The sequence below is a fragment of the Martes martes genome (assembly GCF_963455335.1).
Source record: "Martes martes genome assembly, chromosome: 17".
NCBI lineage: Eukaryota > Metazoa > Chordata > Mammalia > Carnivora > Mustelidae > Martes > Martes martes.
In genome coordinates, this window is record NC_137905.1 from 26,931,315 (window position 1) to 26,958,893 (window position 27,579).

Sequence of the window (27,579 nt, forward strand, 5' to 3'; positions counted from 1 at the left end):
GGTCCTCATCCCTGCCCGGCCCAGCTGAGGAGGCCTGTGGTTTGAGACTCCGGCGGGCCAGCCACAGGTCACCCGCCCAACAGGCCTGAGGGGCAGGAGGTGAGTGCGTGTGCTGGGGGGTGACAGCGAGGAATGGGGTTTGGACTTAAGGCCAAAGTCTCAGGGGGACTGAGATTGGGGGTACTGGCTGTTTTGAGGGTAGAACGGAGGCCAGGGGAGGCAGAGGCTAGCAGACTGCTAGAGGAACAGACCTTGGGGGCAGAGGTGCTGTTGCGGCTCCCCGAGTGTGTGTGTGGAGGGTTGGGGGGACCGCTGAGGAGGTTGAGGGGAGGTTGGGCTTGGAGGAACCTGGGAGACCTATCGGGGATAGGGGAGCAATGGGTGTGTGCGCGCGCGCGCGATTCCTGAAGGGATTGGGGGTTGAGATTTGGGGGCTGGGAGCTGTTCTAGGGTTCAGCTCTCAGAGCGGGGAGGCGATAGGAGGCTGGGATTGGGGATCCAGGGAGGGGCGGTGGGCCTGGGCGGGTTACGGAGGGCGAGCTGGGGGGGCGGGGTCGGTAGCGGGTGTCCCGCGGCTCGGAGGAATACGGCGGGGGCGGGCCTCGGGGCGGCGGGGTGGGGCGGGACTCGGGCGGCCGGGGCCACGCAGTCGAGTCTCCGCGGGAGCCAAGACCGGCGGCCGCGCCTCCCTCGCGCTCCCCACCCGGAGCCCGGCGAAGCCACCGCCCCGCTGCCCCCGCCGGCCGCGCCGTGACGCGGGCATGAGCCTGGCCCGCCGCCCGCCGAGCAAGCGCCCCGAACCCGGGCCTTGGCGCCCAGGTAACTTGGGGGGCGTGAGGCGGGGAGGGGGCCTTAGGCCGAGCCCGAGCCCACGAGAACCTCAGGCGACCCCAGCTTGGGAACTCTGCAAGCCCAGGGGACCTACCTACTCGGTCGGCGGAGGGGCCCTCAGGGACCCGCCCGCAAAATCCCTCCCCTGGATCCCCCGGGCCCCTGAAACTCTCCCCGAGCTCCACCTACCCCAGCTCTCTTCTCCAGGGGAGCCCCGGTCAGGGCCTGCCCTCTCCCCTGCCCCACACTCGCCTTCGGAGAAGCCCAGGCTCCTGTGCTCGCTGCTCTGGGCCTGCCGTCCCCACGGGGCATATCCCAGCTCCCATCCTCCCCACTTTCCTGCTCCCCATGGCCTGCTGTCTCTCAGCTCCCCCAAACTCCAAGAGACTTCCCTACCCCAGCTGCCCACTGCCCACCCCCACCTGCAAATGGTTGCTATCCTCCAGCTTGAAGCTCATGGCCAGCTCCCCTCCTTTCCTTGACCCTTCCTCCCCTGGCCCTGGGGGACAGTCAGCCTTCTCCCTCGGAGTCCCCAAGGCCCTGCTTCCAGTGAAATGCTTTCTGTCACTGCAAAGAGGGGTGAGCAGAGGCTGAGCACCTGGGTGATGTGGGCAGAGCAGGGCCTCTGAGCCGGCCAGCCCCAAGCTGTGGGGGCCGGGTAGTTACCGGGATACTTGCATGGAGCGTGGGCTTTAGGGGTCTGCAGGTCAAGGGCAGTGAGAGGCCCAGCAGGATTCATGGCAGTGGTTAGAGGCTGGTCTTGTTTAATGCAGATTCTTTTCTTGCCCCTTGCAGCAGAGCTGGGTCTCAAGCACAGGTCATTTCTGCTCCCCTTCAGGGGTGGGTTGTCAGGAGCTGTGCCCCCTCCCACCCAGTTGCTTGCCTCTCTGTGCTTGGGTGCTGGTTACTTTTAGCTCTCCCTTCCTGGGCAGGGCACCCTATATCCCTGACCAAAGTGGGGCAGCCTGGCCAGGCCTGGACACAGTGTCAGCAGTGTTCTGTCCCCCGAGGCAGCTTTGAACTGAACTGGGTCCGGGGTCTGGCTGTTTTTCTGGGAACAAGAGCTTGCTGGCCTTGACAGCCCTGTGAAAGCCGTGGGACCCAGCGAAGTGGGAGCCCATAGCTACTGACACGCCTCTGGAAGTTGAGCTGGGTCCTGCCAGGTGGATATGGGTGGTGGCGGGAGGAAGGATGAGAAGGACAAATCCTGGAGAAAATTAGCTTTCAGGCCCCAGTTACTGAGCACCTACTCTGCACTAGGCACCAGTCTGCACTGGGATGGAGCTACGTATAACTAGACTGACAAGGCACTGATGTTCTAGAGTGTTCTAGGAGACCGAGAGCAGCCAAGTAGCAAAGGAATAGATGAAGGAACAAGACAATTCTGTAGTGATGTGTGTGATGGAAGACAGTGAAACTGGATGGAGACTGACTGGCAGGCTTCTTTGGCCAGGTTGGTCAGGGAAGCCCTCTGCGAGGAGGTGACATTTGAGCTGAGACCTGAATGAGGTGGTGGAATGAACCTTGGACCATCTGAGGGAACAGTGTCGTAGGCGTGGAACAGCAACTGCGGGGGTCCCATGTGGGGAGGATTTAGGCTTCTTGAGGAACAGATAGAAGGAGGCCATGCACGTGAGCAGCAGGGAGATGTGGCCAGAGGGCTGGGTGAGGGACCAGGAGAGAGCAGAGTGGTGGTGTGTGCCAGCGTAGCATCACTTTCCCAACCTAAGGGCCAGGACGCCATGGCTGTTCCGATGTTCCCTCCTCCCTCTGTTCCTCTCGTCCAGGTCTGTCTTTGCCACCCACCTTGGGTAAGACCTGTATTGTTTGAGTTGGTGGTTCCCCATGAGGGGTTTCCAGGGGTGGAGGCGGAGGATGGGAGGGGAGAATCCTCTCCTGGTTCCTGCTGACAAACATACCAGGGCAGAGGGGACCTGAGTACAGGTGATGGGAGATGTCCCTGGTGCCTGAGAGAATCCTGCCGATAGGATCTTTGCCGGGGGGTGAGACAGCTAGACGACAGCGTGTCCAGGTAGGGCTGTCCCTGAAGCCCTGATAAGATCCTATCTGGCATGGGGAGGGGAGGCCCAGCCAGGCAGGCAGCCTCTCCTGCTCAGCCATTGGCTGCCACCAGCAGCAAGTAGCGTCTGTTCTGGAGCCAAAGCCTCCAGGCAGAATCCAGGTGCGGGGAGGGAGTGCTTAGAGCCGCTGCCCTAGGAGGGCAGGTGGGCAGGGGGCGCCCTGTCCCGCAGCTCTGCTGGGCACCGGGGAGTCTCCCTGCCCCTGCCCCCCAGGACTCCTGCCCTTCCTGGGGAGACCTGAGGAAAGGGCCTTGGAGTCTGGCTTTCTCTGGACAGGAGCCCTTGGTGGCCCGGCTCGGGGTGGGTCCTGTCTCTGGTTGAGTGGTCATGTTGATGCCAAGCTGGGAAGGGGGAATGGGGAGACCCTGCTCCCCTCCTGCAGGACTGGGGGGGCTGCTGGGTACTCTGCTTAGCTTTTCTGGGTGTTGAGAGTGGAGCTTCCAGGCCTGAGACCTCTGGCCTCGAATGAGTGGGGCATTCTTCCGAGCTGCAGGTGGGCTCGTGAGAGGCAGAGCAGGTGGTACTGCTCACCAGTGATGGGGAAAGTGGCCTCAGCCTTGTTCCTGGCCTTCCCAGCAACAGTGCTACACTCCTTGATGCCCCCGTGGGCCTGCACAGGCCCTGCGGGCACCCCCTCTCCAGCTTCACATGGTGCAGTCCCTCAGGGGGATGTGTGTGTGCTGGGTTCTGATCCCACTGCCTGTCAAATTTGTGGGTCCACCTATTGGCCTTTCCCCCCTCCCCTTTGCTGTACCACCATGGGTCCCGAGCTGGGTCTTGGTCTTGCAAACTCCACTAGGGACTGAGTGCGGCCAGGTGAGCTGCCAAGCCCTTTGCCACCCAGGCTTCCCGTGGAATTTTGCTCTTTTGCTGGTTTATTTCTGCAGGGCTGACTCTAGGGCTTGGGGAATGGGCCTGTGCATGGACAGACACGGCAGTGGTGCTCCTGAGAGCGTGGCCTCACAGCCGCCTGGGCAGGTAGCCGGTTGGTGGAGCCCTGACAAGAGGCCTGTGCCAGGCAGGTGGAGGGTTTGGTTTTGGCGGTTTCACAGCCTTCGAAATAAAAATAGCCTTAGTTTTAAAGGCAGAAGCTCTGGGTCCCAAGTGGGCAGACAGGTGCCCATGGATTTATTTCCTCTTTTAAAGTAGGTGGATTTATTCTCATTTTTTTTACTGATGGGGAAACTGAGGCACAGAGAAGCAAAGTGGGTGCCAGAACTGCCAGGCCACTAGATTCACATTCCTGACTGTGCCACTCCCCAGACTGCCTTGAGTGGACTCAGAGGCCTTGTGGCCAGTGGCCAGCCTGCTGTCATCTTGGAGAGGAATTTTAGGGAGCTGGTCCTGGCCGTGGGGGCAAGGCAGCCCCACGGGCAGGCAGTAGCAGAGGAGCTGGGAGAACTTACCAGTCCTTGCTGGCCAGAGCCCAGGTGTGGCAGGGCTGTTTGGGGTCAGTGCTGGGGAGGGGACCCTAGGCGAGCAGAGCCCTTGGGTGTCCCATCTGGGAGGGTCTTGAGAGGGAGTGAGTGGGCAGGGAGGCAGCTGAGGGTGTGCGGAGGAGGCTGTCAGGTGCAAATAGGCTAGGGGAGCAGTCCCCTCTCTACCCCTCCCCTTGTTTGTGTGTGCCCACTGGCGTAGGCCCATCTGTTCCTTGTTAGGGACTCCACAGACAGTCCTCCCAGAGAGTAATTAATGCCGAGTTGCTGGCAGATCCAGCAGCATGCCAGCCCCAGGGCTTCATCCTGGTAGCACAGATGCCCAGCTGACCCCAGAAATGCTGCTCCGTTCCCACCTAGCAATCCCGGAGACACGGTGTGTGGGGAGGTGGCAGTGGGGGGAGGGGCGTGGTGCTGGCCTGGCCCTGCTGCTGTGTCTGGGTGGCAGAGAGGGTTTCGGTGCCGGTAGGCAGCTGGAGATGGCCACGGACCTTCTCGCCACCCTGGGCCTGCCTTCATCCATCACCTGCTCTGAAACTTCTCATTCATTGTTGGCTGCGCCCTAGACTTGCGGTGTGACCTTAGCCATGCTGCTTATCCTTTCTGGGGAATTTTCTTTTCCCCATCTGTAGAATGGGTGTGTTGGGCTGCGTCATTACTGAGAAACCCCTGCCTCCCCTTGTCTGAGTCCCAGCTATATGTTTATCTGCCCACTTCTGAGCGGCCCTGCTGGCATCCCCGTTCCCCGCCCCCCCCCCCACTCCGTATTGACTTCCCCTTGGTGCTCCTCCTGGCTCTCTGGCTGTGTCCTCAGCCCCAGAGGCAGTCCCCAGAGCCAGATGACTGCCTGTTCTCTCTGTAATTAACCCCTGCCCATGCCCAGAACGAGGGGCGCTGCATTCCCCATGCCCTGCGCAGACCAGCCGGTTTTCCTAGCACAGGGCTGGGCCGAGGTGACTGCCTCCACAGTGGCCACCTCCAGCCGGCCCAGCACATTCCTCAGGCTTATCTGGGGGCCCGCCCCGCCGGACTCTGCCCTCCCACCCAGGAAGCAGCACCCAGCGGAGCTGCTGTAGAGTTCCAGGGGCCGGGAGGAGAGCCTGAGTGGGCTTGATTCGCAGCCTGCCTGGGGCTGGAGAGAACCAGGTATAGAGTGGGGTGGGGCAGAGGGACTGCGGGGAGGGGGTCTGCCGAGCCTGACCTAGCAAATTGTCCTGAAGGAACTCCAAGGAGTGTGGGGTTCACTCGGATCCCAGACTCTGCCATCTCCTGGGAACCCCTGCCTCCCCTCTCTTGGAAGACTCTCCTGTGAGGTTCCTGAGCATAGGAGGGGGCCAGGCCCTGGGCCCCTCACCCAAAGTCCACTCCAGAGTTGTAACGGGAGATGGGACGGGACTGCAGCTCCCAAGCCACCTCCCTCTGTCCCCAGCTCCACAGCGGGAGCCAGCGCCACTCCTCCCAGGAAGGGGTTAACCGCCAGTCCCAGCCGTGAGGGAGGGGACTGGGCTGGACCATTTTCCTCGCAGCTTGCCTCCACCTCGGTTTTCCTGAATGGTTCTGCCGTCCCGGGGTGGGGAGGGAAGGGAAGGAAGGAGGGCGGGTGGAGGGAGGGAGGGAGGAGTGTGGGAAGAGGAAGGGAAAAAGAGCGAGACAGCCAGGGGAAGAGAAAGATGTCACTGTCTAATCTCCCTGTCATTTTCATTTCCAGCAGGCGCCGGGCAGAGGAGCTGCTAGAACAATGCTGAGGCGGGCGAGGTGAGGAGCGGCCGGCGCGGCCCCCCCGACGGAGCGTCGGGAACAGGTGATCGGAGGAGCCGGAACCCCCGGCCACCTGGGCAGCCCTCCCCGCGCCCGCACGGCGCCCCGGAGCCCCAGGTCGGGGGGGGGCAACCATGGCGACCAATTTCAACGACATCGTCAAGCAAGGCTACGTGAAGATGAAGAGCAGGAAGCTGGGGGTGAGCCGCGGGGCGGGGGGCCTGGCCGGAGTCCGGGGGGCGGGGTGGGGGACGGGGGTGTCCGCGGGGCCGGCGTCGCGCACTTGTGGTTTCGAGGCTTCTGGCCGGCGGCCGCCCCGCATGTGCCGCCGGCGCCCCCGCCCCAGCCGGCCTGGCCGGCGTCCCAGCAGCCGGGTCAGCGGTGGCCGCCGACGGGCAGGCGGCTCCCCGGCCATTGTTGAAGTTGGGGCTCGGCCGGCGGCGGCGGGAGCGGCGGGCGCTGCGGTGCCGCGTCGGAGCCCGAGACCCACCTCGTACTTACCCTGGCCGCCCGCGGGCCGCCGCCGCCGCCTCGCTTCCCCACCTCTCCCTTCCCCTCTCCTGGCCTCTTTTCTTTTAAGTCCCTCGTCTCCCCCAGCTGCCCGGGGCTTTCTGTGTGCGGGCCCTTGCGCATTTATCTTAGTTATTGCTTTCACTGTTCAAAAGAAGTGTTTGGAGCGGAGAGTGGTCGGCGGTGGGGCAGGGCAGGGGTGGGAGGGCACAGAGGTTCGGAAGCTGGTATTTATGTGGTTTATGAATGGGAACTGAGGGCAGGATGGCCTGTGGCTCTGGGACAGGCTGCTTTTCTCCGAGTTGTTGGCAGTGACTCCTTGCTCGCTCTTGGGGCGCTTGGCCCGGAGCTGGGGGCTCGGAGGGTCTGTGGGGATGAGACCTCAGACACACCTTACCGGGATCCCGGTGAGGCTGGCCTCCCCCCTCCTCCCCAGAGGGCCTGAGGAGGGCCTCCTGGGACCAACATAATGATCTTGGTGAGGTTGTCCTAGAGCTGCCTCTATTCCCCTGCTGACCCTCCCCCACCTCCAGTGAGGGGACCTGGTAGCCGCACCCTCCCCAGTAGGAAGGTAACCTCCTGAAATCGGTGGCCCAAGTCTGTTTTTCCGGGTCTCCTGTCTCTTTCTTCCTCCCCTCCCCCATTGCCCCGGTGGGGGTGGGGTGGGATCAGACTGCTCAAGGCTTCCTGGCTCAGCCTGAGTGGGGTGGGGGAGGAATAGGGCTCTGATAGGGCTTCCCTGCCTGGATCGCAGACGGAACACGACTAGCCTTGTAGAGGGATGGTTCTTGCCGGTCCTCCCCTTCTGTGGCCCTAGGGAGGGGGTGGCTATGGGGTGTGTTCTGACCTGGCCGAGTGCAGTGGCTGAGCTGCGGTCCTGTGAGGAGGCTTATCTGGATTTGAATTTGTGTCCCAGCCTGGGTTCCAGCCCAGGACATGGGGCCCTGATGGCCATCACCCACCCTGCTGTTGTGCTGAGAAAGGGATGGAGCCCACTTGGAGCACAGAACAAGGAGGGGAGCTGAAAGCTGAGGTGGGGGGCCAAGGGAATAGGGGCCCAGCTTCTAGGATGGCTCCTCCTTCCTGTGGGCCCAGGGGCCACCTGGGCCAAGGCCCTGTATAGGCAGAGCTTACCAGAAAGGGAAGCCCCTTGAGGCAGCCACTTGGGCTCAGTATCAGACCTGTTCCAGGAGGAGACCTGGGAACCAAGTGGCCTACAGGTGGGCACAGCCAGAGGAGGGGCTGGGAGCCAGGGTGTGGCTGGCAAGGCTGAGTTTGGGTTTCCCTCTGCCTGGGGGGATTCAGCTCCCCCCTGCAGGCCTGATGTGAAGGGCTCAGCCCCCTACCCATTCTTGTCCCAGGGCGGCCCTTGTCTCAGCTCCCAAAGGTGAGCTGGGAGGGGCGGAAAGAGCCGGCGAGCAGACCCTTCTTCCCGCCAGGGCCTTCCTCTGGCAGAGCTGTGGCGGAGTGTTTTTGGTTCTGAAGTGCTGATCAAAGACCAGGAGAAGAGGGGAAGGAGGGCTCTTGAGCACAGTGGCTCCCTGGGGCTGTGCATGCGTGTGCGTATGCGTGTGCGTGTGCGTGTGTGTGTGTGTGTGTGTAACCAAGCAACCAGGGTGCTCAGGCCCCTGGGCCTTCTGCCCCAACGCTGCAGGCTGCATGGAGCCCAAGCTGGCATATCTGGGTGGGCTGCCTTCATTCACTTCTCCATCCATTCATTCATGAGCTCCTCGTATGGTCACTCACTTGTTCAGCAGAGCTGTGCTAGCAAGATTGCCAGGGTGGGAGGGAAGATTCTGAGACTAGAATACAGCCTCTGTCCTAAAGGAGCTTCCCAGCAGAGAGCTGAGGCAGCTGCGGTTTGGGTGGACAGGCCAGGGCTGGAGCCAGGGGACAAAGATGCCTCCTATAGTCCCAGATAGGAGCCATTAATGGCCTGGTTCTGAGTGGCTTCTTGGCACGGGGGCCACCTAGGCCCACCAAGCCTGGGGTCCTGCCTGTCCAGGACCTGGTGCCCACATGGCAGAGCAGAGCGTGGAGGGGCTGTGGGCTTGGGGCTGTGGCCCCCTTGCTTCCTCCACTCTGCTCTGGCAGCCCTCAGGCTCCCTACAGTTTGCCAGTGGGAGAGTGAACCAGAGATTCCTTGCTAGTGGGCTCTGCCAGGCTTCTGGAGAGCTTGCTGGTGGAGTGGGTGCATCCCAGCCAGACTCTGGGCTGGAAGAGCGCCTGGGATGGAGGAGGGGGCCGGGAAGGAAGAGCCAGCAGCCTGGGCCGGTGGCTAGGCCAACCCTCATGGGGTTTGACAAGCAGTTTGCCCCATAGCCCTGGAGTGTGGTCAGCTCCCTGTGCCCTGGCTCCTTGTGTCTGGAGGAGTATGTAAAGCTACAGGAAATGTAGGTGGCTTTAGGCACAGGGTCATTGGCAGTGGTTGGACAGGAGGGTAACTTGCCTGGAGAGGCACTGTGCTCTGGGGTAACCCCAGGTTCTTGGCTCTGCCCCTTTACCTCTGAGAGCCTCTGGTGTCCCAGCTGGAACAGGGAACGAATCCTTGGCCCCCCACACTCCAGGGCGTCAGAACGAAGAAGGGGCAGCCAGAGATTCAAGGGGCAGGTATGATGCCCATCCAGAGCCCTCCGCTGGCTCCGAGAACAAGGGCTGGGGCGATGTGCAGCCCACAAGCTCCAGCAAGGGTCTATCCCTGCCCCTAGGACACTCCTCCGTTGTGGCTGGCACAGCTGAGCCCTTGACAGAACGTTTATTTCGTGGGCTCCGAGTATCAGCTCTGGGCCTAGACAGCCTTTTTAAGATACCGGTCCCACCATTGTATCAGCTGGGACTTAACTTTTTGGTGCCTCAGTTGCCCCTTCTGTGAAGGGCAGATGATAAACCAACCTCAAGATGGACCTGAGGTTAACTGTGAGGAGCGCTAAGAAGTACAAATGGGAAGCATTCAGTATGTGTTGGTTGGCTGTTTATATTAAGCTTAGAGCCGAACGCACAGTACATGGTGATTCAGTGCACCCTTTGGGGAGCACCCTTTCAGAGCCAGCGAAGAAACAAACCCGTTTTCTCAATTTGAGGAGGGGGCGTCATTGCCGGTGGTGTTTGCCTTCCCCGGGTTTTCTCCTGGGTGGGTCTCTGGGGAAGGCTGGGTAGCACTGCCCCCTGTGGTAGGCAAGGGTAATTTCAGGGTCATGTTGGGTGGGAGGCGTCCCAGGAGCCCTGATCCCCTTGCCATCTCGCCTCACAGATCTACCGGAGGTGCTGGCTGGTGTTCCGGAAATCCTCCAGCAAGGGGCCCCAGCGGCTGGAGAAGTATCCCGATGAGAAGTCCGTGTGCCTCCGAGGCTGCCCCAAGGTTGGTCTTGGGCCCTAACTGGCCGAGGCTGTAAGCAGTGATGATTTGCAGAGTCCTGAGGTCTGCGAGCACCCTCCTGGGGGTGGCATAACTTGGGGGGCGGAGGATATAGTGGGAGGTGCTCCAGCCTTAGTCCCTTGTGGATGCTGTCCCAGGTGACCGAGATCAGCAACGTCAAGTGTGTCACAAGGCTCCCCAAGGAGACCAAGAGGCAGGCGGTGGCCATCATATTCACTGACGACTCGGCGCGTACCTTCACCTGCGACTCAGGTGAGGAGCTGGGGCTGCAGGCTTCCATCCATCCAGCCTGCCCCGGGCCAGTCATGGTCCAGAGGCCCAGCCGGGAGGAAGCAGAGCAGGACCAGCCCCGGCTTGGTATGATGTGTGGGGGTAAAGCAGGGGAGGAAGCAGGTCCCCAGGACAAGGTGAAACAGGCAGGCCGAATCCACTGGCCTTGTCCTCCCTGCCCTGCACAGTGGGGTACTTCAGGCTGAGGCAGATAGGGTGGGCTGCTGGGGGACCCTGGTCTGGCACGAGGTACCACTTTCTCTAGAGCTGGAGGCAGAGGAATGGTACAAGACGCTGTCCGTGGAGTGTCTGGGTTCACGACTCAACGACATCAGTCTGGGAGAGCCAGACCTCCTGGCCCCAGGAGTGCAGTGTGAGCAGACAGGTGAGGACTGGTGCTGGCAGGTGGCCAGGAGGAGAGGGGGAGGGAAGAGAGTCCTCCCCTGGGGAGGTTCCAGGCCTGTTCCTCTCCCACTCCAGACCGCTTCAACGTCTTCCTCTTGCCCTGCCCCAACCTGGATGTGTATGGCGAGTGCAAGCTGCAGATCACCCACGAGAACATCTACCTCTGGGACATACACAACCCCCGCGTGAAGCTCGTCTCGTGGCCCCTCTGCTCACTGCGTCGCTATGGCCGGGATGCCACACGCTTTACCTTCGAGGCTGGCCGGTAGGACCCTCTCACCTCCCCCTGCCCTGACCCACTGTGGTCATGTTGTTGGCTGCCATTCACTCTGTCACGCATGGTGCTGGGAGCTTTAGTTCTTTATCAGCGTAGAAAACCAGAAAGGAACCTAAGATTCCCATTTTATAGCTGAAGACATTGAGGCTCACGCCAGCCAGGTCAAGTGCAGCTGTTTACCAAAAAGTCAAACTGCTTGCGCTCAAGTCAGAGCTGGTGCTGGTGCTTAGAGGTCTGTGTGGACCAAGGCTTCGTTTCTTCACTATTAAATAGGGGATCATAAAATTATCCACTCTGTAGAATGATGGTGAGGATTGGGTAACCTAGAGCTTGAACTCTGGAGCCAGCAGGCCCAGACTTACATTGTGTGTGATCCTCTGTATAACCCAGCTTCGGTTACTGACCATCTTGTGTGCCTGTTTCCTCATCTGCAAAATGGTTTGAGAAAACTCGGAATAGAGGAAACTGTGCCGGTGCGCAGACCAGAGGGGTGAGAGAGAAGGCCGAGTGGGCTGAGTCTTACAAAGCACTGAGCTCCTCTGGGACCCAGAAACCGCCAGGCAGGTTGGGGCTGTGTGGACAGCCCCACCTGCTCCCCAGAGGGCACGGGATGCAGCCAGCGGGTGGTGTCGGAGTGCCCGGCCAAACATGTGTATAACCCAGTACCCAACACCTCACCCTCTGTGCCTCTCCCGTGCCTAGGATGTGCGATGCTGGGGAAGGGCTGTACACCTTTCAGACCCAGGAAGGGGAACAGATCTACCAACGGGTCCATAGTGCCACCCTGGCCATTGCTGAGCAACACAAGCGCGTCCTGCTAGAGATGGAAAAGAACGTGCGGGTGAGGCTCTGGGTGTCAGCCAGTCTGGGGTGCCAGTGAGGCTGGAGGGTGGGCGTCTAGGAGGGAGCCACGGCCCCCAGAACTAATGGGAGGGACCCGCCCTTTTCCACTCCACAGCTGCTGAACAAGGGCACGGAACACTACTCGTACCCCTGCACGCCCACCACCATGCTGCCCCGCAGCGCCTACTGGCACCACATCACAGGCTCCCAGAATATCGCCGAGGCCTCTAGTTATACCGGTGAGTCCCCGTGGGGCCCCCTGCTCCCTGGCCACCAGGATCTGCGGAAGATGGGGGCCCACTGACCTGCACCCAAGCCCTGAGCCTGCCTCTGTGTCCACAGGTGAGGGGTATGGGGCAGCCCAGGCCAGCTCAGAAACAGACCTCCTCAACCGATTCATCCTGCTAAAGCCAAAGCCCAGCCAGGGAGACAGCAGCGAGGCCAACACCCCAGCCCAGTGACAGCAGGGCTGGTGCACGGCAAGGACCGCTGGGGGGCCCTGTGGCGGGGCTGCCCGCAGCCTACTGTGGATAGCCTTGGGGGGCTGCTGGCCAAGAGCCTGGAGAAACGGAGCAAGCTGTCCTTTCCCTCCCCCCAGGGGTGCGGCTGGACCAAGGCACAGGGCTGGCCACACCAGCAGAGCATGTGCGAGGGGCTGGAGCTACCGTGGGACTATATACTGTTAATGATTTTAATATATATGGCTTATGACATATTCTATATTAATGAGATCTCCCCCCACCTACACATTTTTTAATCCCATGACCAGGTCCCGGTCAGGCTGTTTTTGAACATGAGGGCAGCTGTTCCTGTTCTCTGTGGGACAGCACCCCCCATCCCCCCGCCCGGACGCGCTGGAGCTGCCAGGGCCTGAGGTGGTAGCCAGCTCTCCCCAGGCAGCCCAGCAGCTACAACAGCAGGTGGCTTCTCCCTTCCTCTGGGCCTGGAGCAGCAAAGGAAGGATCAGAGCTTCTATGGTGCCACTCGGCAGCCTTGCACTTGGGAGTTTTAAAGAGAGATGACATCTGGCTCATACCTCAGGTGAAAATCTGGTTTTAAAATGTAGTTTTTGCCAAGGCTCCTTCCTGCTTAGTATGCTCAGAAGATACCCCAGGGCCAGGGGTGCTGGTTCCCTCAGCCAGGCGGAGGGCAGCCAGTCCCAAGCTCTTCCCTGCCCGAGGGCTGGCCAGGGAAGGCAGGACTGCTGTGGGGAGCACCCCTGCTGCCCCCTCTCACTGACCGAGGGCAGGCGAGGGCCCAGCAGAGGGAGCCCCTCTGCCCAGTTTGGCCACCCTCTGGTCAGCCTAAAGCACTCAGAAACGGAGCCCTTCCCACTTCCTCTTCCCCACATGGTGCTGAGGCTCCCTGCTGAAATGCAATTAAAGCAATTGATTTTCTAGTGCTGGTATTTATTGACTACCTTGCAGAAGGGCTATCTTTATATTCCCATCAAACCTTTGGTTGCGTGTGTGGGTTTTTGTTTTTTAATACTTTAGGGTTCTGATTTGTGGGAACAGACCCTGTTGTAAATAACCACTATTCAAGTTGTGGCAGGACGATCCAGCCAGAGGCCCCTCCTGGAGAGCCCTGGATCCGGGGAGGGGGCCACAGCCAGCTTGGCTCCAAACCTGACCCAGGGAATGACCACCCAAAGGCCTGGGAGAGGGAGGCAGGGCCAGGCTGGCTCAAGTTAGTGGCACGATGACGCATGAAGGAGATTATGTTGTGCTCTTTATTGCCAAAAATAAAAACTTTTAAAAAGACAACTCCTGTTAATAAATATCCCTTCCTTTCTGTAGCAGGTCTCCGGTTTTCTCCTGGATTCTCCTTCTAGATGGCCTAATTAATTGCTTTGGGGTGATTCTACCTCTAGGGCTGAGGGGTCAAGGCCAGACCTCCCTTAAGGCCCTTGCTCCACAGCCTGTGAACTTAAATAATCAGGCCCCTGGCAGTAAATGCAGAAATACAGGGTTTATCTGGGGAGGGGGGCAGCCACAGTCTTAACACCATTTACTAAGGGTTCTCAAGTCTGGGCCACTTGGGGGTTTGAGTGAAATGCCTATAGGCTGGCTTGGGCCAGGAGCTGGACTGATAGCTCCAGCACTCAGTCCTGACGCCAGAAGACCAAGGTACAATGGTGAGAACTTTTAGAAAGGGGCTGAAGAGGTGAGTCTTACCCTGCAGTTCTCACCCCACCCAGGTATGTCAGGAAACCGGTTGAAGGGGTGGCCTGGGGGTGCTGCTGGCAATCAGGGGGCAGGGCCAGGATGCTAATGTCTAGTAAAAACCTGCCTGGACTCATACCAGTGGCACCCCAGGGCCATCTGTCCGCAACGGAGCAAAGCTGGGAGGGGACCCCTCCCCCTTCAGCTACTTTCCTACGGTTACTGATGGCTTGCCAAGAAGCCTGAGCAACAGCTGTCCACCCCAGAGGCTACAGGTATCTCTGGAGAGACTGGAGAGCCAGCTGCTGGTCTAGAACCCCTCTTGCTGAAACAGGTGAGCTGCCGCTAGTTTATGGTCAGAACATCACTCTGGATCTCGTGGCTTAACTGGGTCTGTAAGTCACTCAGCTTTTTCTTCAATCCAGAGAGGGCTGAGAGGACAATAGTTTCAGGACGCAGAGAGCCACAGGACTCCACATTGTAGTAAAACCTAAGAGGAAGAGTCGGGTTAAAAGCCCTCCACGAGGCAGGCCGGCTAGCCCAAGCTTCAGCCCTGGATCATGCTCTCTCCCTTCTGGGTCCTGACTCCCTTTCAGCCTAGAACGTGGCTTTGGCCCAGAGTTGAATTCCAGCCTCTTACTAACAGCAGTCCTACTGCACACTAGAGGACTTCAGGAAGGCCAAGCCACCTCAAAAAGCTTGCTGTTCACCATCAGAAGACTGGTCCCTTTCTCGCTCTGGGCTGGTCCCCTTCTCTAAGGACTGAGTCAGTAGCAGCAGAGTCAGAGTGGCTAACTGGAGGGCTCCTCCATCCCCCAATGATGAGGGGAGGATCTGCCCTGGAACATGCACATGGCACAGGCTCTGCAGTTCTCCATCCTGCCTCAGCTCCTGGGCACCGGGATGTCTCCCCAGCTCAGGGTCTGCACCAAAACCCTAAGTTCTTCCACGCTTCACCTTCAGGTACCAGATGAGGGTCTTACCTCTCTGGCTTGCCATTGGGGTCATAGGGAGCCTGGGACTCATCTTCATCCAGCTCAGAGTACTCACTCTTCGGCCTGAGATCAAAAACAGGTCAGCAGGGGCAGCTACTGATGCTGCCTGCCGTGAGGCTGCCCCCACCCCACTCCCTCGGAGCCATGTCCACACCAACCCCTGTAAAGGCCTGCCCTCACTCCCGACGAGAACTTACCATTCCTCGGGCTTGGGGTACACCGTGTGCCGCAGGGCATTGTCAGGATCATATTCAAAAGCCACCCCTGCAGTAGGGTTCCACTTGGCATGCTCCTTGCCAAAGCCCTTTTTGGCATAGGCTCGAAGTCTTAGCTCCTGGCCTTTCCTCAGCTTGACAATGAGGATGTCTGTGGGGAGAGGTGTAAGTCAGCCAAGGGCCAGCAGAGACACAGTCCCCTGAGTTTTGACCTGGAATGCCACTGGAAAACCACAGAATCTGGACAAATAGCTCAAGATCAGCTGACAAGGAGACCAGGCACCATGAGAGGTTGTGTCAGGTCCCTGTCTCCGACTGGCCTGCAAAATGACAGGTCAGTAGACATTTGCACACGCCCTCCAGCCCCTTACCATCCTGTTCCACGTAGTCATTGGGGTCATTATCTCGGTTCCGAGAGGTCACCTAGAGGGAGCCCAAATAGAGCCAGGGGTTAGCAGCTCGTCTTCCCAATCACCTCTTCCAGCAACAATGTTCGAGCACCTGCCACACCAGGCCAGGAGGCCTAGGAATGCAGGGGAGAAGTGCCTCCTAGGGCTAGACTGGTGCTGGGGCTGGACTCCGATCCCCATCTCCAGGCACAGGGACAACTTTCTCAGTCAAAAAGGTACCATGGCCTTTAGAAGGGTCCTTGGGGGACACAGGACCCCAACAGTGCTACTGTCCACCCTAGCTAGTGTCCAGAACTATTAGACTTTTCAGACCCAACAGTGCTACTGTCCACACTAGCTAGTATCCAGAATTATTAGTACTTTTCAGACCCTAGACTGAGAGGAAAGCAGAGGGTAACACAAGGGAAACCACATCTTGTAACACCACCTAAGTCTTGCCCACTTGGAGCTAAGAGGAGGAGGACAAAGGTGCTGGGTAAGGAGGATGTGGTGAGACACTAACTGGAATGACCCGGGGGCTGTTGGAGATGAGGTCTCGAGACGTGACGTGACGAGTTTGGTCTTCATTGCACCGCACGTCGAGGGTGAACTCCACCGAGCACTCGGGGCAGAACTCCTCACACGTGCAGTCCTGAAGGAGGAAGAGAAGCAGGAAGGAGTCCATGGAGAGATGGGGAATCCTGAGCTCCCCGTTTCTCATACCTGGTTCCTTCCCTTTCTCTATCTATAAAATGGCCGTCCATGGGCTCTAGGCTCTGGTGAGCTGTGTCCATCTGGTACACATTCTCAGGGGCTGCTCAATGCAGGCACTTCCCAGTTTAGAGACAACCTATACCCACTGATGCCCACATTCTCCTTCCACCTCCGCCAGCTGCCAGGCGACCGCAGGGAGACACAGTGCTAACAGCCCACCCTGGCCCCTGGGGTGCTCTTCTACAGAGAATCAAGGCATTGAGAGAATGATGCTTTCATGCTTCATAGGGCTTCCCCTGAACTAAATGGACTGACTCAAGCAGGTCACCAGCATTTAAATAAAATGATCCAGGGCACAACACAAAAAAGTACATTTCAAGTTCTAAACTACTTACCTTTTCTTAAAAACAAAATCTCTCCATTATGGAAAATTTCACAGATTCAAAAGAAAAGAGCAAGTATGAAAGGCTACGACCATGTAACCATCACTGGTTTCAGTAATTATCCACAGTTCTTTAAGCAACTGATGCTGGAAACAACCCATTCCTCTCGTAGGGACCACCACCTACAGTGTAACTTCAGGCAAGAAGAGTTACTGGAATGTAACTAAGCCAACTGTTCTCCCCCTCACACCAGCAGGAAACTTTAACCTGCTTCTGATGTTTTTGAGATGAGGAGGAAGAACGAGGGGCCACACCTGGATAGTCTGCAGTCATACACAGGTGAGGCAGGAAGGCAACCAACCTAGAGCTTTAGCAGAAATATGAAATGGAGGGGGTACCCGGCTGCCTCAGTCCATGGAGCACGCGACTCTCGATTTCAGGGTCATAAGTTCAAGCTCCACATTTGGTATAAAAATTAAAAAAAAAAAAAAAAGGCAAGATCCATTAATATGCTGTCTGCAAGAGACTCATTTCAGACCCAAAGACACCCCCAGATTTAGAGTAAGGGGCTGGAAAACCATTTACCATGCTAATGGACATTGGGAAAAAGCTGGGGTGGCAATCCTTAGACAAATTAGATTTTAAACCAAAGACTGTAGTAAGAGATGAAGAAAGACACTATATCATACTTATTCTTAAAGGTCTATCCAACAAGATCTAACAATTGTAAGTATTTTTGCCCCTAATATGGGAGCAGCCAATTATATAAGCCAATTAATAACAAAATCAAAGAAACCCATCAACAATTATGTAATAATAGTAGAAGACTTTAACACCCCCCCCCATTGAAACGGACAGATCATCCAAGCAAAAGATCAACAAGGAAATAAGGGCTTTAAATGACACACTACACCAGACAGACCTCACATATATTCAGAACATTCCGTCCAAAAGCAACAGAATACAAATTCTTCTCTAGTGCACATGGAATATTTTCCAGAGTAAATCATATCCTGGGTCACAAATCCCATCTCAACCAGTACCAAAAGACTAGGATCATTCCCTGCATATTTTCAGACCATAATGCTTTGAAACTTGAACTCCATCACAAGAGGAAAGTTGGAAAAAACTCAAATACATGGAGGCTAAAGAGCATCCTACTAAAGAATAAATGGGTCAACCAGGAAATTAAGAATTGAAAAAAATTCATGGAAACAAATGAAAATGAAAACAACTGTTCAAAATCTGTGGGACACAGCAAAGGCAGTCCTGACAGGACAAGTATATAGCGATACAAGCCTTTCTCAAGAAACAAGAAAGGTCTCAAGTACACAACCTAACCCTACACCTAAAGGAGCTAGAGAATGAACAGCAAATAAAGCCCAAACCCAAAAGGAGAAGAGAAATAATAAAGATCAGAGCAGAAATCAATGAAATAGAAACCAAAAGAACAGAACAGATCAGCGAAACTGATCAGCTGGTTCTTTGAAAGAATTAGATTGATAAACCCCTGGCCAGACTCAAAAAGAAAAGAGAAAGGACTAAAAAAAATAAAATCATGAATGAAGGAGGAGAGATCACAACCAATACCAAAGAAATACAAATAATTATAAGGACATTATGAGCACCTATACGCCAGCAAATTAGACAATCTGGAAGAAATGGGTGCATTCCTGGAGACATATAAACTACCAAAACCAAACCAGAAAGAAATAGAAAACCTGATCAGACCCATAACCAGTAAGGAGATTAAAGCAGTCATCAAAAATCTCCCAAGAAATAAGAGCCCAGGGCCAGACAGCTCCCCAGGGGAATTCTACCAAACATTTAAAGAAGAATTAATTTCTATTCTCCTGAAACTGTTCCAAAAAATAGAAATGGAAGGAAAACATCCAAACTCATTTTGAGACCAGCATTACCTTGATTCCAAAACCAAAGAGCCCACCAAAAAGAATCACAGAGCAATACCCCTGATGAACACAGATGCAAAAATTCTCACCAACCTAGTAGCTAATAGAATCCAACAGTAAGTTAAAAGGATTACTGACCACAACCAAGTGGGATTTATTCCTGGGCTGCAAGGTTGGTTAAACATCCACAAATCAATGTGATACAATACATTAATAAAAGAAAGGACAAAAATCACATGGTACTTTCTACAGATGCAGAAAAAGCATTTGACAAAGTACAGCATCCTTTCTCAATCAAAACTCTTCACAGTGTAGGGATAGAGGGTACATACCTCAATACCATCAAAGCCGTCTATGAAAAATCCACAGCAAGTATCATTCTCAATGGGGAAGAACTGAGAGCTTTTCCCCTAAGGTCAGGAACATAGCAGGGATGTCCACTATCATCACTGCTGTTCAACACAAAGTACAAGAAGTCCTAGCCTCAGCTTTCAGACACTAAAAAGAAAGAAAAGTCATCTGAATTGGCAAAGAAGAAGTCAAACTCTCACTCTTTGGAAATATGACACTTTATGTGGAAAACCCAAAAGACTCCACCCCAAAACTGCTAGGACTCATACAGGAATTCAGTAAAGTGTCAGGATATAAAAATCCATGCACAGAAATCAGTTGTATTTCTATATACCAACAACGATACAGAAGAGAAATTAAGGCATCGATCCCTCTTACAACTGTACCCAAAACTGTAAGATACCTAGGAGTAAACCTAACCAAAGAGGCAAAGAATCTGTACTCAGAAAACTGTAGAACACTCATGAAAGAATTGAGGAAGACACAAAGAAATGGAAAAACGTTCCATGCTCATGGAATGAAAGAACAAATATTGTGAAAAGGTCTATGCTACCTAGAGCAATCTACACATTTAATGCAATCCCTATCAACATACCGACAACTTTTTTCACAGAAATGGAACAAATAATCTTAAATTTGTATGGAACCAGAAAAGACCCCAAATACCTATAGGAACGCTGAATAAGAAAACCAAAGTTGGCAGCATCACAATTCCAGACTTCAAGCTCTATTACAAAGCTATAATCATCAAGACAGTATGGTAGTGGCACAAAAACAGACACATAGATCAATGGAACAGATTAGAGAGCCCAGAAATGGACCCTCAACTCTATGGTCAACTCATCTTCGACAAAGGAGTAAAGAATGTCCAATGGAAAAAAGGCAGTCCCTTCAACAAATGGTGTTGGGAAAATTGGACAGCCACATGCAGAAGAATGAAACTGGACCATTTCCTTACACCACACATAAAAACAAGCTTAAAATGGATGAAAGACCTCAATGTGAGACAAGAGTCCATCAAAATCCTTGAGAAGAACACAGACAGCAACCTCTTTGACCTTAGCTGCAGCAACTTCTTCCTAGACACATCACCAAAGACAAAGGGAAGGAAGGCAAAAAAGAACTACTGGGATTTCATCAAGATAAAAAGCTTTTGCACAGCAAAGGACACTTTTTTGTGGACAAAAAGTGTTCCTTTTGTGGACAAAAAGTCAACAAAACCAAAAGACAACCGACAGAATGGGAAAAGACATTTGCAAATGACGTATCAGATAAAGGGCTAGAATCCAAAAATCTATAAAGAACTTATCAAACTCAACACCCAAAGAACAAATAATCCAGTCAAGAAATGGGCAAAAACATGGACATTTCTGCAAAGACATCCAAATGGCCAAAAGACGTAAAAAAGTGCTCAACATCACTCGGCATCATGGAAATACAAATCAAAACCACAGTGACATACTATCTCACAACAGTCAGAACAGCTAAAATTAACAAGGAAACGAAATATGTTGGCAAGGATGTGGACAAAGGGGAACCCTCATACGCTGTTGGTGGGAATGCAAGCTGGTGCAGCCACTCTGAGAAACAGTATGGAGGTTCCTCCAAAAGTTCAAAACAGAGCTACCCTATGACTCAGCAATCGCACTACAGGGTATTTACCCCAAAGATAAAAATGTAGTAATCTGAAGGGGCACCTGCACCCCAAAGTTTATAGTAGCAATGTCCACAATAGCCAAACTATAGAAAGTACCCAGATGTCCACCAACAGATGAATGGATAAAGATATGGTGTATATATATGTACATACACAACAGAATATTCTGCAGCCATCAAAAAAATCTTGTCATTTTTAACAATGTGGATGGAACTAAAGGATATTATGTTAAGTGAAATAAATCAATCACAGAAGGACAATTATCATATGATCTCACTGATATGTGGAATTTGAGAAATAAGGCAAAGGATCATAGGGAAAGAGGAAAAAATGAAACAAGATGAAACCAGAGGGGGAGACAGACCTTAAGAGACTCTCAGGAAACAAACTAAGGGTTGCCGGAGTGGAGGGGGATGGGAGGGATGGGTGGCTGGGTGATGGACATTGGGGAGGGTAGGTTATATGTTGAGTGCTGTACCCCTGAAACAAATAATACATTTTATGTTAATAAAAAACAAAACCTTGAAACTTAAAAATATGAAATGAAAAAAAACCAAAATGTCATGGAAATTAAAAATATGAAAAAGTAGACAACCTCAACAAAATATGTCTGACAAAAGGGGAGGAATCTGAGATTAACAGACTAAAGAAGTTAACCACCAAATGCATGCATGAATTTTGGATGAATGACCAACCCACAAACAAAAATCAAGAAAGCCCATGTGGGAGACAACTAGGAAAATCTGGATAAGGACTGTGCACAAGTATAACAAATTATTGCTAATATTCTAGGCATCACAGTGTGGCTGTGTGGGAAAATATCCTTACTCTGAGGACAAACATACTAAGGTAGTGAGGGGAGAAGTGTCATGGGATCTGCAACTTTCTTTCAAGTGGTTTAGCAAAAAAAAAAAAAAAAAAAATGGGTAAGAAAAATAAAGCTAACATAGCAAAATATTAGCAATTGGCAACTAAAGGTGAAAAATAAATAGCTGTTTATTATTGGAGGTTTTTAACTTTTCTGTAGATTTTGAGAAAAAAACAAAAAAAAGGGTAGAGGGATCCAGGCCATCTATGATCAGTAAATACTAGAAAAAAATGTAATGGACGGAACTGCTAGGTCCTGGGGCATGCGTATCTTTACCCAAGACGTTGCCAAACTGCTCTTTAACTGGTTGTAAAACTATCCCCACCAATATCTGTGAGGCTTCTTTCTTTCTTTTTATTTTTCTTTAAAAAAAAAAAATTATTGACAGAGACACAAAAAGAGAGGGAACAGAAGCAGGGAGAATGGGAGAGGAAGAAACAGGGTTCCCAGGGAGCAGGGACCCCGATGCGGGCCTCAATCCCGGGACCCTGGGATCATGACCTCAGCTAAAGACAGACACTTAATGACTGAGCCACCCAGGCGCTCCCTACCCCCACTTATTTTTTAAAGATTTATGTATTTGAGAGAAAAAACAGAAATGTGATACAGATAGAAAACAGGGAGGAGAAAGAGAAGCAGGCTCCCCGTTGAGCAAGGAGCCTGATGCAGGGCTCAATCCCAGGACCCTAGGATCATGACCTGAGCCCAAGGCAGATACTTAACCAACTGAGCCACCCGGGCGCCCCTGATGTTTCATTTCTTACAAACAAAAATCTGGAGATGTGAAGCAAATAGTGCAAAATGTTAGACTATGACAAGTTGTTTGGCAGGAGCAAGAGTTCTCGTCAGATAAACTCCATACTTCTATGTGCTTAAACTTCTCTTTAAAAAAATAGATTTATAAGGTATCATATTAGCTACCACAAAAATGACATGCCCCTGGGAATATTAGAGGATGGACTGGTTCAGGATCACCCAAAGTCACCAAGAGGGAAGAGTCTCAAGCTGTTACCTAACGCAGCCCTGGAGAAAGGAAGCAGGAAACCTAATCCTGTCCGGCTCCTGCCAAGTGCAACGCCTGGTAACATATCATCAGAGAACAAACACAACCCTCGAGGAAGGGGCCATGTTTAACAAGCATCACCTATGGGGAGAGGCACAGACACCAGCCTTCCAGTCCCTCACGTCTTATTGTGGGGAACAGTTCTCACTCCCTTTGTTCTCACCCTCATGCCTCCCTAGCCCCCCAACCCTCTGCTGACTCCTTTTAGCCTCCCAGGCTCCTGTCACTGGGAAGACATACCCTGGAAAGCAGAGTCTGAACATATCAGAGTCTGAAAAGGCAGTCCCCACCGTTCAGTATAAAGGGGTATTCTGGGGTATACTCCATCTTGTGCGGCTGGATGGAGAGACTCCCCAATGCCCTGGAACCCCACCAATCTATGTCCGCTTGGGGACCCATGTCCACTTAGGGTCTGGGCAACAACCCCAGTCTTTCTAACAGTTAGACGTAAGAGATCAGGACAATGTCTCTCAGAACTCAACTCCCCCACCCCCTGCCCCTCACCCCCCTTCACCCAATCACACAGCATACCCGGGAGTACTGCAGCTTGTCCACAATGTCGTCACTAGTGAGGGGGATTAGTCCTGGAAGAAACAAAGAAGCACTTTAAAGAAGTCCAAATGGCCAAGCGAGAAGGAGAACCTAGAAATCCCCTTGGGAGTGAGGAGGCGTCCTCCTCTGATACCAAGCATAGTACCCTCCCTTTCACCTTTCAAAACTCAGCACTATGGGGCACCTGGGTGCCTCAGTGGGTTAAGCCTCTGCCTTTGGCTCAGGTCATGATCCCAGGGTCCTGGGAATGAGTCCCACATCAGGCTCTCTGCTCAGCAGGGAGCCTGCTCCACTCCCACCGCCACCTGCCTCTCTGCCTACTTGTGATCTCTGTCAAATAAATACATAAAACCTCAAAAAAAAAAAAAAGAAATAATATTAAAAAAACCAAAACCCAAAACCAAAATCCGGTACTCACCAAGTCTGTGAGCAATGAACTCATCGTGAAGGACTGAGGAATTGGCATCAATCTGAACCCAGTCAATGGCTAAGAAATAAAGAAAAAAGACATACAGTTTAGCCACCAAATTCACTTAAAGACTTACAGCAGTAGTTCAAGATTTAAGAAACACCTGATGCTTACTAAATCGCAGAAGCATGGGCCAGGCTGCCAAAGGCTGATTCTGCAGCTCAAGTGGGGAGCAGGGATCTGCATTTTAACAAGAACCACATGCAACACCCTCCCCCCCTTCCCTACTCAGGCAGATTTAATGCAGGGGAGGCCTCTTTCCCACACAAAATACTGACTTAGAAAATACCCACGGGAGTGGGAACATGTTTCTCTGAACTGAGTATCTCTGTGAGAAGCATTTACGTCTGCTATTCATGTCAACACCAAATCCAAGAACAGGGAAAATCTCAAAGACAGACTTCGGGTCCATATCTCATTTTATGATGCAATGACCAGATTACCCAATTGTAACACTTTATTGTCACTCAATCAACTAATGTTTAGAGAATTCCTTTAATGGGCACAGTACGCTAAGTACCAAACGAATTCTTACCAGCAATGACTAAAAGAAGGGTAAGAATTGTACTGTCAAACACGCTTGACTTAAGCACATATTCATTTATTCACAAATAAACACCTGCATTCAGACAAATTCATAAATCAAATGGCCAGCCACCAAAGGGCGTGGACACTAGAAGTGGAAGTCAGAAGAGGACCAGCCAGTTAGGACTCAATCTGCTTTGTCCTATGCTTTCTACTGCTTCCCCAACCCAAGCCAAAGGACCATGAGCCAAGCATTTCTGACTCTGCCTCCTTACTCCCTCCAACCCCCTCCCCCAATCTCACATGCCCTGACCCTCTCCCCTTCAGGTAAAATCCTGAGCCTCCTATAAAGCTTTGCTTGACCTCCAAGATACAAATACCAACAATCCCTCCCTACAAGCTCCTCCCTCACAAAACTGTCCAGACTAAAGACACTTGTCATATATACAGATATTTTTTAAACGATTTTTTTGAGAGAGAGATGGAACAAGTGCGGGAGGGGCAGAAGGAGATTCCACGCTGAGCTCAGAGCCTGATACAAGACTTGATCTCACAACCCTAAGTTCATGACCTGAACCAAAAATCAAGAGGTGGGGGGGTGGGCGGCGGCGCCTGGGTGGCTCAGTCGGTTAAGTCTCTGCCTTTGGCTCAGGTCATGATCTCAGGGTCCTGGGACTGAGCCCCGCATCAGGCTCACTGCTCCTCAGGGAGCCTGTTTCTCCCTCTCCCTACCCGCTGCACCCCCTGCTTGTGTGCTCTGTCAAATAAATAAAATCTTAAAAAAACAAAAAACAACTCCCTTATTTTACTTCTGATGAAACTGAGGCATAGAAACATGGATTAGGGAGAGGGAGGACCAGCACTCTAAGTGACTGGACATGTGTAGCGGTGGAAACTAGTGTTCTCTTGTTCACCAATCACTTGGCCTGCTTATTTCCTTAGGAGTGCAGCAGATAGGAATTACACTTCTTTTTCCAACCCAAACTCCGAGCGGATACTCAGGAAGTGTTTGTAACATACTTATAAATGTGAAAAACACCTGGAGCAGGGTGGCTGGAAGCACAGCAGATCCTCCTTCCTCTGGGCACAGCAACAGCACTGTGGTTCTACTTCTGAACTACTTACTGATTCACGTCTATCCCGCAGTACTGTTATCTGTGGATTCGCCTTTGCCCTGTAACTGCACTACGCGCTCCAAGAGGGCAAGAACCCTGCACTATTTAGCTCTGCATTCCCAGTTCCTAGCACACTGCCTGGCACTTACATGTTCCGTGAGTGCGGCTGAAGAACGGGCTCGTAAAAAGGAACATACTGGGCACTAAACACAAGGCATTTAGTAGAAATTCCTTCACTTAACCCTTGCCATCACTCTGTAAGTACTACTAATATCCCAACGTTACAGAGAAAACCACAGCAATGTAAGAGTGGGCCCTAGTGTCCCTGAGCCAAGGGTACAACACTGCTGTCTTCTCAGAGCCCCTCCCAGCTACCCTCCACCGCCCCCCAACCAAGCGCTAGGAGCAGGAGCCCCAAGGTGTGCGGAGGGATCTGGCCACCACAGGCCGGTTTTACTTACCTATTATGGGCACCTCGGCGATGAAGACCCTTCGTATAGAGTTGGCTACCCTGAGGAATGAAAACCAAGCGACATGAAGGCGCCGCATCCTGGACGCCGATGCCCCGCGCCCACGGTTCCCAAAGCGGAAGCCCCACCACGGGGACCCAGCTCAGGAAGGAGGCGACCCCCCGCGCGGCCCACAGCCGCCAGCCTCTTTCCTCAGAGGCCTTACGCCAGGTCCGTGTTCTCGATGATGAACTTGACATTCTCGTCGGTGAGCTCCGTGATCCGCACGGTGGGCTGGTTGGCATACGGCATCGTGCCTAACGACACACCAGCTCCCGAGTTTCAGCTGCTCTGCGCCACGGCCGCCGCCGCCGCCGGAAGTGGGTCAGCGCGGGTCGCGCCGCTTCCGCATACACGCGCTCACAGCGCCTCCTGCCGCCCGGAGGCCGCCGCTTCAGACCCCACGTTTTACACCTCCACCTGCTTTTTAAGCGCACCGGGTTCAGCCCGGGGGGTGGGGGGAAGGGGGCGGGGGAGGGGGGCAGTGGGAATTGGCAAAACCTGTGCACGCCCTCGACTCAATAATAACATTTCTAGGAATTCATACTACGAAAACGGCTGCAGTTGGAAGCAAAGATACACGTGCGGGGGCGTTCCCTGCAGCACTCTGTAACAAAGATAACAAAACTAATTGTCTATTGACAGAGAGCGGGTTAAATATAGGAAACATAAAATATTACCACGCCTTTAAGAAAATGAAGTAAATCTGCACGCTTACGGAAGAACGTAAGTATGTTTCAGCAAAGCCTGGCTCACGCCCTCCTGAAACTGCAGGAAGATACAAAGCCTTTCCCTTCAGTCCATCACCAGCACCTGTGTGGTTGCGGCAGGTGGGTGGGGGCTCATCTCCGCATGCCCGGCAGTGTGCCCCTCATCAGTGGATGCTCAGTAGAGATTACTAAATCCGCCCCCCCTCAACTGTGTAGAGAAAGGTTTGAATGGGCAGCTGCTCCTAACAGAGAAGAGGCTCTAAAATAGAACTTAGCAGGAGCTACATTTAAGGGGCAGGAGAGTAAGAGAGGGGATGAAGAGTTTGCCTTAGCTGGGGGTGACCCTCTTCCTGAGACAGACAGAACTGGCACTGAGGGGGCGTGTGCTTCCCGGCCTGTGTCATCTCAGGAAATTAAGGATTAAGGTTGGCTGCTGAATGCAAGAATGCTATGAAGGAGAGAATGGGATAAAATTTGGAAAAGCCACTGTAGAGGACTTGACAGGAAGTCATGATACAAAGAATTAAAGAGGTACAAAAAGGGGCGGGTGGAAGGCCAAAGGACTGGAAACAACTATTAGCTAGTGACTTCCCCCATCAATACCCCGTCAACTTAAGTCGGACATAGCAATGCAGAAGACAGATGCTCTGGACAAAATTGTATTCCTCATAAATGTTGAAGCCTAACGCCCAATGTGGTATTTGGAGACGGAGTCTCTGGGAGGTCAGGAGGGTAGGAAGGGTGCCTTTATAAGAACAGGAGGAGACACTGGAGCTCACTCACTCTCTGCCCTGTTAGAACATAGAGAAAATGTGGCATGTCAGAAAGACTTCACCAGGAACTGGATGGCACCTTGATCTTGGACTTCCCAGCCTCCAGAACTATGAGAAACAAATGTCTCCTGTTAAGTCACCCCATCTATGGTATTTTGTTATAGTAGCTCAAGAAGACTAAACAGAGTTAACCAGACTTGCAAAGGGAACTCAGCCAGTGTAGGGAGAGAGAAAATCATTAATGCTAAAGAACAGAGCACCGAAATGATTAGTGATAGGAAACAGCAGCCAAGGGAGCTAACAGTGTGGGGAAGGCCACCATCACCCACACTTCTAGAAGGGAAGCAGGGCCCAGAGAGGCAGAGCTGCCATAACCACCCCCTAGTAGTAGTCCTCACGAAGACCAGAGCCCAGGTCTCCTGGCTGCAA

At 53.5% G+C, this 27,579-nt stretch overlaps 2 protein-coding genes across 3 annotated transcripts; one reads left to right on the forward strand and one right to left on the reverse strand.

Annotated features, from left to right (window-relative positions):
• The first annotated feature begins 648 nt into the window (after nucleotides 1-648).
• DOK4 (docking protein 4) lies at nucleotides 649-13,543 on the forward strand. Of its 2 annotated transcripts, none has more exons than XM_080829461.1 (9): nucleotides 649-819; nucleotides 6,057-6,306; nucleotides 9,867-9,974; nucleotides 10,130-10,244; nucleotides 10,528-10,647; nucleotides 10,743-10,932; nucleotides 11,647-11,785; nucleotides 11,903-12,026; nucleotides 12,130-13,543. In XM_080829461.1, the coding sequence occupies exons 2-9, from the start codon at nucleotides 6,241-6,243 to the stop codon at nucleotides 12,246-12,248; spliced, it is 981 nt and encodes a 326-aa protein (XP_080685587.1). In that variant the 5' UTR covers nucleotides 649-819; nucleotides 6,057-6,240; the 3' UTR covers nucleotides 12,249-13,543. The 2 variants fall into 2 exon arrangements, with proteins under 2 accessions (XP_080685587.1, XP_080685588.1); XM_080829462.1 differs by lacking the exon at nucleotides 649-819 and adding an exon at nucleotides 5,385-5,494.
• Nucleotides 13,501-26,090, reverse strand: POLR2C (RNA polymerase II subunit C). Its single transcript, XM_080829464.1, has 9 exons — nucleotides 25,834-26,090; nucleotides 25,620-25,669; nucleotides 23,468-23,536; nucleotides 23,029-23,081; nucleotides 16,075-16,203; nucleotides 15,534-15,585; nucleotides 15,145-15,313; nucleotides 14,936-15,010; nucleotides 13,501-14,442 (listed from the first exon to the last, which is right to left on the reverse strand). Exons 1-9 carry the CDS (start codon nucleotides 25,917-25,919, stop codon nucleotides 14,298-14,300), a joined length of 828 nt encoding a protein of 275 aa, XP_080685590.1. The 5' UTR covers nucleotides 25,920-26,090; the 3' UTR covers nucleotides 13,501-14,297.
• Nucleotides 26,091-27,579: the final 1,489 nt, after the last annotated feature.

Bases quoted from the DNA above. Each gene is read 5' to 3' on its own strand.
- DOK4 (XM_080829461.1), top strand. From the start codon at position 6,241: ATGGCGACCAATTTCAACGACATCGTCAAGCAAGGCTACGTGAAGATG. The intron at 6,307-9,866 runs GTGAGCCGCGGG...CTCGCCTCACAG, and splicing joins TGAAGAGCAGGAAGCTGGGG to ATCTACCGGAGGTGCTGGCT. The intron at 10,933-11,646 runs GTAGGACCCTCT...TCCCGTGCCTAG, and splicing joins TTTACCTTCGAGGCTGGCCG to GATGTGCGATGCTGGGGAAG.
- POLR2C (XM_080829464.1), bottom strand. From the start codon at position 25,919: ATGCCGTATGCCAACCAGCCCACCGTGCGGATCACGGAGCTCACCGAC. The intron at 23,082-23,467 runs GTGAGTACCGGA...TGTTTCTTCCAG, and splicing joins GTTCATTGCTCACAGACTTG to GACTAATCCCCCTCACTAGT. The intron at 15,011-15,144 runs GTAAGTTCTCGT...TTTTGATCTCAG, and splicing joins TACCCCAAGCCCGAGGAATG to GCCGAAGAGTGAGTACTCTG.